This window comes from Podarcis bocagei (genome assembly GCF_964188305.1).
Source record: "Podarcis bocagei genome assembly, chromosome: 3".
NCBI classification, from domain to species: Eukaryota; Metazoa; Chordata; class Lepidosauria; order Squamata; family Lacertidae; genus Podarcis; species Podarcis bocagei.
Genome location: NC_138127.1, coordinates 84,249,993 through 84,262,947, shown reverse-complemented (window position 1 = coordinate 84,262,947; position 12,955 = coordinate 84,249,993). Strand labels below are relative to the sequence as shown.

The 12,955-nt window shown below is 46.6% G+C and overlaps 1 protein-coding gene across 2 annotated transcripts in view; it reads left to right on the top strand.

Moving 5' to 3' along the window:
• Positions 1–12,955, top strand: part of VASH2 (vasohibin 2) — a 36,570-nt gene that overhangs the window by 6,185 nt on the left and 17,430 nt on the right. For both annotated transcript variants that reach the window (XM_081186098.1, XM_081186097.1), the window contains exons 3-5: positions 1,290–1,378; positions 3,496–3,552; positions 10,864–10,938. In XM_081186098.1, the coding sequence (XP_081042224.1) occupies positions 1,290–1,378; positions 3,496–3,552; positions 10,864–10,938 (221 nt within the window). The remainder of the gene's footprint in view (positions 1–1,289; positions 1,379–3,495; positions 3,553–10,863; positions 10,939–12,955) is intronic.

Sequence of the window (12,955 nt, the reverse complement as noted above, 5' to 3'; positions counted from 1 at the left end):
TGGGAAGGACCTGGGAGAGGCTGAGACTTCGACAGTTGTAGGAAGGTAGGGATCCTCAGTCTCCACTGCCTCATAGGGGCAAGACCTACCAAAGAAGAATTGCTGTGCTCATTGGGCCTGGCAGACTATGCTTCTAATAAAGAGTTAACTTTGCTTATTCCATATGATTTATTGCTGGCTGGCTCCTGTCACTTATGCACTTGCTATAAGCCAGGGGTGAAGAATCTGTGGCCCTCCTGATGTGGTTGGACTCCAGCTCCTATCATCTGTGACCTTTGACCATATTAACTGGGGATGGGGGGAGTCCTGCAACATCTACAAGGCCCTAGACCAGGCTTCCTCAACCTCGGCCCTCCAGATGTTTTTGGCCTACAACTCCCATGATCCCTAGCTAGCATGACCAGCGGTCAGGGATGATGGGAAATGTAGTCTCAAAACATCTGGAGGGCTGAGGTTGAGGAAGCCTGTCCTAGATGCCTAGATAGGGTCAGGCTGCATGAACTTCCTTAGCGTAAACCAGCGATGCTGCTGGCCAGTTGGGACATGAGGCTCAGGAGCCATGTATCTGCATAAATAGAAGTGTGTCTTGGTGGAAATTTGAGAGTAGGTGGCTAGGGTCTTCCTGGCATTGATGAAGGCCAGTAATCCTGTTGGCAAAGCTTTAAAAAAAAAATAAGAAAGAGAGCATTTGAGGAAGAATGGAAAATGTTTACAGAACTTTGGAGCAGTAGTCAGAGAGATGGTTAGTTAGACAAGACACCTTTTGCAATTTTATGAGAAGAAATGAATATGATACTTCTTCAACAAAATATCATAAATGTATACATTTATAAATCAAAGGGCCCAACCAATACCTCCCCCCCTATTAACTTTATTAAGTATTCTGGTTTATTTTTCTTTGCCCCCCCCTTTTAATTTTTTGTCCATGGTTATTGGTATTCTGGATTATACAAATCATTATTTAAAGTTTACTTGCAATTTGCTGTATCCTGTCTAAACTCTGCAATTTTTGTGTGCTTCTTTCCATGTCAGTACTTGCATTTTCAATGTACTTGCATATACCTATCCATATAAATATAAATCAAAAAAACAAATAATGGTAAAAAGCAGGGAAGCGAAGAGTCAAGAGATGTGGGGCCACTGCACAAAAGACCCAGGGCTTGAGCCACCCCATAACCGGACCTCTGGTGTAAGCAGAACACTGTCATCCTGAGGTGATTTCTGCTCTGCCCCCTTCCTGCTTGAATAAGCAACAACCTCTCAACATTTCTCTCTCTCCTCCTTCACAGCCTTTAATGCCATCCTTGCCAAGCTACAGGGCTTCCATGACCATCCCTGAGTGGCTTCAGGCAATACAGAATTACATGAAGATGCTGCAGTATCCTTTTTTTAAATATATATATATGTTTTGGAGACCCAAAACTGCAATGTTAAGCTTTTCTATTGAGCTGTTGAGTGAATGCATGGAGGGAGGGAGGGAAAAGGGTAAAATGTGACATGAGAATGGAAAGCGAAGGAGGGGTAAAATTCTCTTTGCTGCCTTTCCCCGGCACTAGGGAAGATTTGTGAGGCTACCTAAGCTTTGGCCTGCTTCGCTGGGTCTTGAGGGCCAGGCAATTAGCTTGTGCTGACACTGATGAGGATGTAATTGAAGAGGGAGATTTAGCATCCAATCGATTGAAAATGTCCTTTGTGAACTCCGCTTCCAAGGTCATTGGGAAGAGAATTTTCACATCTTTGTGGTGATGAATTGCTGCTGAGGAAGAGAAGGTGGTGTCCATACCTTTGAAAGGCCAGAGCGGCCTGTATTGAGCTGAAGGGGCCTGTGAAGCCTTAGGAGCTTGGTGGGGTAGATCATTAGATGGAACAAGTGAGATCTGCAACAAAATGTTGCCGTTCCCCTACACCCCAAATCAGCACTACAGTGGTACCTCGGGTTAAGAACTTAATTCATTCTGGAGGTCCGTTCTTAACCTGAAACTGTTCTTAACCTGAAGCACCACTTTAGCTAATGGGGCCTCCCACTGCTGCTGCACTGCCACTGCATGATTTCTGTTCTCATCCTGAAGCAATGTTCTTAACCTGAGGTACTATTTCTGGGTTAGAAGGGTCTGTAACCTGAAGCGCCTGTGGCTACTGAGCATGCTCAGTACTCAGTACTCCTTGAGCTGCTTCTTGGGTTCCCTCCTCTCTTAGGTGCTGTTTTGCAAATTTTGGGTTTTCCCCATGCCTACTAGTGCTATCCTCTTGTACATGAGCAGTGCCATGAGCGGTTCACAGCCTGGAAAGAGAGGAAATGATATGGTTTAGCCAATTGGAGTCCTGTAAGAAGGAAGCTGAGTTTTCACCTACGGAGAAACCCACACCATACATTTACAGACCATGGCGCTGTAGTTTGTTAAGGGTGTGGCGAATTGCAGCTGAGTGAGAAGAAAACTACAGTTCCCAGGATTCTTTGGGGGAAGGCATGTGCTTTAAATGTACCGTGTGGATGTGCCCAATCTATCTCAGTATTACCTACCCTGACTGGCAGTAGCTCTCCAGGGTTTCAGGGAGGGCATCTTTCCCAGCTTTACCTGGAGATGCTGGGGATCTGCATACAAGGCAGATGCTCTACCCCCAAGGCTACAGCCCTTTCCCAGATAATTGCCTGCAATTCAGACTAGCAGTATGGATTGGAGGGGGAGAAGTGTGCTTTAAGTATGCAAAGCATTAAGGATGTCTTGAAATCTGAGTGAACTTTGTTTGACATTGCAAGGAACCTGACCAGCTTTTAAAAAATTGACCATTCTAAACCTCCTGAGGTTTACAAAAAACCCACTCTAAAGCAGAGCCGCTTCTCCAGTTTCCCACGCATCTAAAACACCAAATTAAGCTGATGCTTTGCTTCCTTTCTGACACATCGCTCCATTACAGTTCAGCTCTCCATGCTGGAAACAGATGTTCCCATTGGGCTATTAAGTGGCCATCCTGTGTCTGGCTATTAAGCTGCAACTCTGAGTCAGAAAGTGATTTAAAACACTGCCAAAAATAAACCACTGTGTTGGCCACAGCGAGGGAACCACCAGAAGGCCCTCAGAGCTGGACCTCAGTGTCTGGGCTGAACAATGAAGATGGAGACGCTCCTTCAGGTGTATAGGGCTGAGGCCATTTAGGGCTTTAAAGGTCAGCACCAACACTTTGAATTGTGCTCAGAAACATACCAGGAGCCAGTGTAGATCTCTTAAGACTGGCGTTATATGGTCCCAGCAGCTGCTCCCAGTCACCAGTCTAGCAGCCGCGTTCTGGATTAATAGCAGTTTCTGAGTCACCTTCAAAGATAGCCCCACATTCATTGTCAAAAACATCTTTTTAAATCTGTGATTAATTTGGAGGTAATAACTTTTAATAGATGGTATGCATTTTTAGAAGTGATGATGGTCATATCACTTGCTCAAACCAATTGATTTCTCCTCCCTGTTATGCAGTTACTTTGCCTTAACCAATGAAACCCAGATACAATCACACAGGGACTCAATTTTTTGAAATTAGGAAATCAAGACCTCTAAGTGGGTAAGTATCAATTGGATTCATTGGGGGTGCTGGATGCTCTGGTGGGCTTGGGTTATTTTATTTTTAAAGAGAGCTCCTAAGGTTGGGTAACTTGTCTGCATGGATAAAACAGGATAGAATGCTCGACATAAGGCGAGCCTGTTGGACCAAGCCAATGGGCCATTTAGTCCAGCATGCTGTTCTCACAATGGCCAGCCAGATTCCTATGGGAAACCTGCAAGCAGGATGCCCAAGAGCCCTCTCCTCTCCAACAACTGTTTCCAGCCACTCAGAAACTTTGGCCATGTGAACAGAGGCCGGAAGTGGAAAGTTACAACCTTAGCTCAGGTCTGTGCCAGTGACAAGGCCAGTTGCCTAGCCAAAAAATGCCAGCTTGTAGTTGCTTCATCGTGGACCAACACTATGTGATACGTCATTGCGTGAATTGCCCCAAAGACTGCATTATATGGCTCATCTGCAGCAGCAGCCAGTTGTCGGTTATGACTAGTGGTGTATTAGTAAGTTTTGAAGTGTAGGAGCTTATCATGACAGCCCCATAGCCCTGCTCTCAAGGAGAGACAAAAACATGGCTTTTGTTCCACACCCACACCTATCAATGAGCACTAGCATAATAGCATAATACAGGCATAGGCAAACTCGGTCCTCCAGATGTTTTGGGACTACAACTCCCACCATCCCTAGCTAACAGGACCAGTGATCAGGGATGATGGGAATTGTAGTCTCAACATCTGGAGGGCCGAGTTTGCCTATGCCTGGCATAATACCTAGTTTGTTAGATCAGCATGATATGCCATCATATCCAGGACTTCCTAGGAGTAAGCTCCAATGAACTCAGCAGTGTTTACTTGCCTAGGATTACATTCAATGTATAGAATCATAGAATCATAGAGTTGGAAGAGACCACAAGGGCCATCGAGTCCAACCCCCTGCCAAGCAGGAAACACCATCAGAGCACTCCTGACATATGGTTGTCAAGCCTCTGCTTAAAGACCTCCAAAGAGGGAGACTCCACCACACTCCTTGGCAGCAAATTCCACTGTCGAACAGCTCTTACTGTCGTCGAACAGCTCTTACTGTCGTGACTTACTTAGGTCTGTTAATTTCACTAGGTCTACTCTGCGTAATAGTTCGCTGTAACTACAACCTGTAGGCTCATCTTGAAAAACACATCAAGACAAGGTTTAAACAAAAGATCCCCATCTGCTGAATTCCAACCTCTTTAGCTTTTGATTGGAAATGCAAACCATCTTGCAAAGAAGGGTTACCATTTAAACTGCTAGGGAGAAGTAGGAAAGGGAGCCCCATCAAGGAACAGAAAGAAGAATCCAGCCTTTCCTTGATTATTTTTCTCTTTCTCTGGCCTCCTCTATACTAATCTGTCACAAATAATCTTGGAGGCCCCATTCATTTGCCAGAGCAAGAAGGGTCCATTAATTACCCTGGTGCTACGGCCAATGACATCACTGCTCCTATCCTGAAAAAAGTCGAGAGCTGTACTCCCCTGTATTTCCCTTCCACAGTGCCGCTGTTTTTTGGCCTTAGAATGCAACTCTGTTGCTGGGTCAATGATCCCACAATGGGGCAGAACAGTCTTCCTTGTGTAACGAGTGGCAAGCTTTTGTTCTCCTGACTTCAGTAACAACCCCAGATCACTGGATGGAATAATGCTTTTAATTGCTTCTACAACGTTTTTAACTAATTGCTCTGATATGTTTCTAACTGCAATTGCTTTTAGAAGCTTTGAACTTAAAAATATATATCTTTTCATTACTGACAACCCAAAAGTGTGGCAGCAGGGTATTATATCATACCATATAAAAGTGTTTAACCATTTTTTCGAATGGTTTTGCTTTTGCTTTTTAAATTGTGGATCTTCATGCCACCCTGGGTTTTTTGGGGGAGGAAGGGTGAGATATAAATTAAGTAAATCAATCAATCAATCAATCAATCAATCAATAATTGTGCAAGTATTGTGCGGCCTGACAGACAACATGTGTCTACTTAAATTAAGCTAGCAAAATGCCCGGCGTCTTGGATTTTAAATATCTGCCTTCAGTATGTTGGTGAGCGGAGGATCCTGATAAGTGAGGTCTTGCATTGGAAATGGGGCATACATTAAAACATGACTTTGGTATTTCGACAATAAGAGGAGGATGAGTTGCTGCTTGCGTTTGCTCTGCTCAGCTGGTGAAGACTGTCAGGCACTGAAACCATTAATATTCTGCCCACCCTGATGGCTTCAGGAAGCGGGGATAATAATTACCATCTTGTAAAACCCTGTATTGAAAAGCTGCCAAGATGCGCTCCTTTTTCCCAGCTAGCAAGGAGATTGCTGCACATGGCTTTGCATGCACATAGCCTGCTGCTTCTGAGCCTGGTGTCAGAAGTTCTCAAAGCAGGGGGCTCTGAAGCTTCCTGTGGAGATCCAGAAGGTCAACTATTATTTATCCTTCCTCATATGTCTTTACCCAGGCAGGAAGCTGATTGACAACTAGCCTCTGCTTCCTCCCAACTGGTGTAATAGAAGAGCTTTAAACTTCCACCTCTCATAGTATTTCTACTAAGTACATAGTATTTCTACTAAGCTGGGTTAGATCAAAGGACTACCTGGGCACCAAACTAATATATAGTAAAACTGTATAATATAAAATAGAACCTGACTGGGAAACTGTGTCTCTGCAGATGTAGTTGGACTACAGCCCCATCATCTATGAACATTCAGTGGTCTTTTAAATGTGATTGTGGTGGCAGCAGCGGTGGTTTGTTTTGTCCTTGTCCTTGTTTTTGTCTTATGTATTTTGTGTTCTTATTTTGTATTTTTAAGTTGCGAACCTCCCTGTGATCTTCAGATATGAGGGGGGGGGGTCACAAATTTAATAGCTAAATAAATAATAAAGGCAAATAATAGTAATAATAATAATTAATAATTTTGTTTATATGGTGGAACATTCCATAAGACACAGCAGTGCAGATGTCTCAGCTCTGCAGGGTCCACCACTTATTTTGACATTTTGATAAGTCTCAGACGGGACTGGCTGGAAGACAATTGTAGGAGACATATTGTTCAGTGTTACTTGGGGGGCTTGCTTGTGCCAGCTCCTCCCAGCACAGCAGGCTGCTTGTCTGTGTTTTAGCTGCTGCATTTCCATAGTGTGATCCCTGATCTATGAATAGGAATTGTTGTGAATGTGGTGAGCCAGTGCCTGTGGCAGTGCTCAGAATGGGGACCTTGAAAAACGCTGAAGCTGTGTCTGTAAGCAGCTTTGGCTGTGATGACAGATGGAATGGGGGGGGGGAGAGTAGATTCTCTGTCTCCCTGCAGGGGAGATGCAGACATGCCTTTTTTTTGAGTGAACTGGAGAAGCACACGGACAGGTACTTGTGCTTCCTGTTCCTCATGCATCCTTGCCACATCTGAAGCTTCTGTGAACAAAAAACACATTACTGTCTAGACTGGGCTAGTGTGATAACTAAAACAAGGCTTATTCTCCAACTCCACCCATCTACTTTTACAGGGAGCTTCTCTGAGATGTCCTGTTTGGGGACTCAATTGTTTACTGCCGTGACTTTTGTTAGTATAGGGCTTGCTATACGCCGCGGGTGGCGCTGCGGGTTAAACCACAGAGCCTAGGACTTGCAGATCAGAAGGTCGGTGGTTCGAATCCCCATGATAGGGTGAGCTTCCGTTCTTCAGTCCCTGCTCCTGCCAACCTAGCAGTTCGAAAGCACGTCAAAGTGCAAGTAGATAAATAGGTACCGCTCCGGCGAGAAGGTAAACAGCATTTCCGTGCACTGCTCTGGTTTGCCAGAAGTGGCATAGTCATGCTGGCCACATGACCCGGAAGCTGTACGCCGGCTCCCTTGGTCAATAAAGCGATATGAGCGCCGCAACCCCAGAGTCGGTCACGACTGGACCTAATGGTCAGGGGTCCCTTTACCCTTTACCTTATACGCCTAAAGCATGCCTTATGAGGAATGGTTGAGGGAATTGGGTATGTTTAGCCTGGTAAAGAGGAAACTGAGAGCAGCTATGACAGGCCTCTTCAAATATCTAAAGGCAGGGGTCAGCAAACTTTTTCAGCAGGAGGCCGGTCCACTGTCCCTCAGACCTTCTGGGGTGGCCGGACTATATTTTGAAGGGGAAAAAATGAACGAATTCCTATGCCCCACAAATAACCCAGAGATGCATTTTAAATAGAAGGACACATTCTACTCATGTAAAAACACACTGATTCCCAGACCGTCTGCGGGCTGGATTGAGAAGGCGATGGGGCCGGATTTGGCCCCCAGGCCTTAATTTGCCTACCCATGATCTAAAGGGCTGTCATCTGGAAAATGGAGCAAGCTTGGTTTCAACTGCTCTGGAGGGAGGACCCAAACCAATGGCTTGAAGTTAGAATAAAGGAGATTCTGGCTAAACCTCAGGAAGAACTTTCTGACAGAGCCACTTCCGGCCTGCCCAGGAGGTGGGGTTGCGGGCTTCACGCCCACCCCCCACGTGAGCGGGGGCTGGTTTCAGCCCCCGCAAGAGCAGGGGAATCCCGGCCGTGTCTGCCCTATTTAGGGCCGGCACAGAGGGGGCTCACATTCTTGGGGCCTTGTTGATGGAAAGCCGGGTTTGGAGAGAGAGCAGGTGCCCGATAGCCACAAATAGGGCTAGGAAAGCCTTGGATCGGGCGGTGGTGCGTAGAGTGGCAGCCCTGGGTGGGTGGGTCATTGACCACCTGGGCAACTGCGAGGCCCTCTACTGGCTTGATGGCGTGCATCTTTTGGATGCGGGAAATGATATTTGGCTTGATGGCATGCATCTTTCAGATGCGGGAAATGACATGTGGCTTACTGATATAGCAAAGGGGGTAAGGGATTGGTTTCAGGCATGAGAGTATTGGCGGTGAGCGATTGCTCGTGTGGCGGTAGGCATTGGTAAGAAGGGGTTAAGAGGATGTGTGTGTGTGTGGGGAGGAACGCCATCACCTCCCCCCAGTGAGCGAAGGGTGGTCCGTTAAAGGACTCCGGGGGGCGTGGCCCTGTCCGAAGCCTATGGAGGTGTGGGCCAAAGGCACGCCCCCGAGCGGTGACCCGGGGGAGCTCCTAGTCGACGTGCCTCGGCGGGAGACTCCCCCCGATATAGTGTTAACCCTTCCCCGTGTCTCCAGCAAATGGGCTGGAGCCGGATAGTCGTTAGGACCAATGCCTAAGCCAATGCCTCTCATTCCTGAATTCAATAAAGTTGTGGCCTAATTTGCCCATTTAACCTTAAACTATGGTGTCTCGTGTCTTTATTTATCCTGGTGGGGGGGCGGGAACTCGCCACGCAATAAGCGCTGTTTGGCAATGGAACACTCCTTCCTTGGAGGTTTTTAAACAGAGGTTGGATGGCCATCTGTCATGGATGCTTTAGCTGAGATTCCTGCATTGCAGGGGGTGACCCTCAGGGCGCTTTCCAACTTTACAGTTCTATGATGCTATGAAAAGAGGGAATTGCTATTTTATGCCTGGAAAGTGGCCCTCAGGTGAATGGGAGTGTTCCTTCCTGCGCTACAGCAACTATGCTACAGCCACTGGTGTGAATGGAATCCAGCGGGATGAACATACACCAGAAGTGTAATGTGGAGAAAGTCAATTGTAATTCAGCTTGCAGTGAAAGAGCAATGTTTATGAGCGCTAGGAAACTGCCCATCTGGAAGCAGACAAGGTTCAGCAGGCAACCCACAGAGATGTCAAGTCAGAATTGCAGGGCTATAATTAACATATGAGTATAAGAAGAACCTTGCTGGGAAAAGCCCTTCTAATGCTGCAACTGGAACACTTTGGGAATTGTTCTAACTTTTATTGTGTCTGAAATTTGCTTATCCGCAGGAGTTCTGGTGTGCTACAAGCTGTCAGGAGAAAGTCTCTATTAGGAATGAAACTGACTAGACCAGAAAGGGGTGAAACATAGGAAATGGTCTAGCCAGCCTGATACTGTCTACACCTGAATGTTTTTTGCAGCCCAAGGTCTGCATTACTTTCTGGGCAGCCTGGGCAGAGCAAGGAGTGCAAATGTAACCCTTGCAACACAGCTATGTCCTCCTTTGGCCAAAGAGATCAACAGATCCCCAACTGGTTTGAAGACAGGGAACTTGTTATTGCTGCAAAGTGCGAGGCTCTTGTGGACTACAAGGGTGCACCCTGCGAAAAGTCACTTGCCACACTGAGAAAGGCCCAGAAGATTGCCAGACAGTGTGCCAATGTGAAATATACTCAGAGCTGAGTGTGAATTTCATGCTCTTTATTCAGCTCGTGGTAGCAATGAATGAAACTTTCCCCAAAACGTCTGCTATATAGACATTATTTACACAATGGGCCCCGCGTGATTGGCTAATTCCGGGCTGCTCCTGTAGGCCAATCAGGTTGCGGATTCACTTCCTCCAGAAGCCTGATTGGCTGCTCCTGTAGGCCAATCATGTTGCTGATTCACTTCATCCAGCAGCCTGATTGGCTGCTCCTGCAGGCCAATCAGGTTGCTGATTGACTTCCACCTGGAGCTGGATTGGGTGGCTCCTGCAGACCAATCAGACTGCTGCATTCTGGATCCTATTTTTCTAGGATTCAGCTCAGTACATAACACAATGACTATTGGCTAAAGCTTTGCACAGTAGGCTAGCCTCTAAACACGCACCCACCCCACCTAATTCATCCAGATAAGCAAGAGGCGTCATCGGAATTCAGGGATACATCTCGGCCAGGCAAAAGCACTCAGGGTGCAAAGCAGCGCCGGTGAGGGGGCTGGCCTGGGGAGAGTTCAGAGGGCCAAAAAGAGAGGATTGGAGGGCCACATTTGGCCCACAGACCTGGGGGTTCTTCACCCCTGGCTTGCAGGGTTTCAGACAGGGTTCTCTCCCAGTCCTGTTGGGAGATGTTGGGGACTGAAACTGGGGCATTCTGCATGCAAAGCAATGCTCCGCCACTGAGCTGCCATCCTTCCCCTGGCAAGCCAATATGGTCAGTTTCACAACTCCAGTTACTTATGTGGAACTAAGTCATGGTGAGGAATTAATAAAGCAGTATAAAACAGGCTGCCCGCTCCACAAGACTCCTCCACAACTCAGTTAGGTTTGTTTAGTCGTGAAATCATCAGTGCCGGATCAAGCAGTTCTTAACATTGTTTTCTTCTGAAATAAAAAGTCTGTGTGCAGCTTCCCTGTGTGAAAACATCAGTTGCTTTCTCTGAGTGACTATAGTACATGGCCGTGGATTTCAGGCACAGTGATTCTGGGTCCAGCATTTGTATAAATGATTTGTTTTCTTTTTCCTCCCCTGCTTTCGTAGGTTAATGGAATCGGCAAAAGAAATGACCAGGGAATCTTTACCTATCAAATGCCTTGAAGCAGTTATCCTGGGGATGTATCCTTTTATTTACAAGTTCTTTGCTCGGATCTGTTGTTGTTGTTAATAATGATGATGATGATGATAATAATAATAATATAATGGTGACCTACACTTCTTGGATGCTGTGTAACAGCACCGGCCAAAGGTGAGTTAAAACAGAGCTGGTTCGGGGAACCTGCTTCCTTCCAGATGTTTCTGGATTACAGCTAACCATGGGGCTGATGGGAACTGAAGTCCAACAACATCTGGGCTACACATCTGTGAGGCAGAGGATTGTTGGAAGCTTGACTCCTTTTCAACATGCTTTGTTGAACATCTCCATTGGCCTAGTTTACTTAGATTACCTAGGAGCAAAGGGTTCATTTTAAAATAAAGCAAGAAATTGTGATGGAAAACTCAGGCTTTTCACATCAGTCACTTTGTCACAAATATTTTCCCCAAAAATATGGCATGGTCCAATATAAATCCACCACTCAGTGCTAGGAGCATACCTAGGAGTTAGATAGGTTGGCCTCCACCAAGGGTAAAGTTTCCGGGGTGGGGCCCTCACAAAAATCACATGTCTCCACCCTGGCTTGGTGTCACAGCATCCCTGAGAGGGCACCTCCCCAGTCGGCCGGCAGTGCTATTAGCTCCTTGTCAAGGTCAATATACTATTATTGCGCCCATAACTTGTTGAAGGATATATCCACCAAAACGCAGCAGTCTGGAGGGGCCCTTAGTCAGCAAGAAATTAGCACTCTCCTCCTTTCTGAATGTCAAGATCATGACTGAGCTTCCTGAGTCCCTCTCCTCCTGTGGAAATAAGATACAGGCAGTAATAACCTCATTACGCTGACAGGCCTCGCTGCTGCTTGCGTTCGGGGCAGGATCACGCCAAAGCAGCAGTGCTTAAAAAAACACGGGAGCTTCCCAGCGCCTAGCAGATTACTGAGTTGTCATTTTAATCAGGTCTCTTGACAGCTTGCACTGTCAGCTTTTACAAGTGATTTTCCTTCTTTTTTTTATAAAAAAGATCACTTCTGTAATCTCTTTGTGTGTCAAATTGGGTTTGGAGCACTCTCTTCCTGCTTAGAAGCCTCTTGAAGTTTTGTGAGGCGGTGAGTTGAAGCACTCAATTCACTGCAAGATTGGTTGAAGGCACAGCTGATGAGTCCTTATCAGAAACTCCCTCCCCACCCCCTCAGGATATCAGACTCTCAGTACCTAAACAGAGCAGGAGAGATTATATGGGACTCTCAGTAAACAGAGCAGGAGATATTATATGGGACTCTCAGTAAACAGAGCAGGGGAGATTATATGGGTTGCCTGGCTGGAGATTTTCAGACAGCTTCCTCTCCTCATCTGCTTGTTTGGCCTGCAAAAATCCTCCCCGAATTACAGCCCTCCTGAGATAAGAACCATGCTCAATTTTTGTTTAAGAACATAAGAAGAGCTCTCGTCCAACACCCTGCTCTCACGGAGTGTTTCCTTTGGGAAACACACAAGTGGGAACTGAACCCAATAGCACTCTCCCCACTTCTGAATCCTAGCAACAGGTACCCAGAGGCTTATTGCTTCCGCCATGTCTTCCCCATGTTGTGCACTGGCCCTGATCTAACAACAGCCATGCAACAGCTGGTATCTTTGGATTTCTTTATACTAACTTGGATCCAGCCTTTGGCTTCTGCAGAAAAAAAAAGGCTTTTGATCCAATGGAGGGGTCTCACCAACAGAGGAGAGGTGGCTTTTGCTGATATCTCCCCTTCTCCCTGTAGCCCCCAGTGCCACCGCCCACACCAGCTTTTCCCAACCAGGTGCCCTTCAGATGTTTTGGACTGTAACTCCCATCAGCACCTGCTACCCACATGGCTTGTGGTCAGGGATGATGGGAGTTGCAGTTCCAAAAACCTGGAGAGCACCAGATTGGGAATGCTGCTCTGTTCAGTTGTGGAGGGCTTCCCAAACCCTGGAAACATGTGGAAAGCGGTGTTGGGAGCTGCAGGGGGAATGGGAATCCAACCAATTCCCACCCCCATAGGGTGCTAAGTCT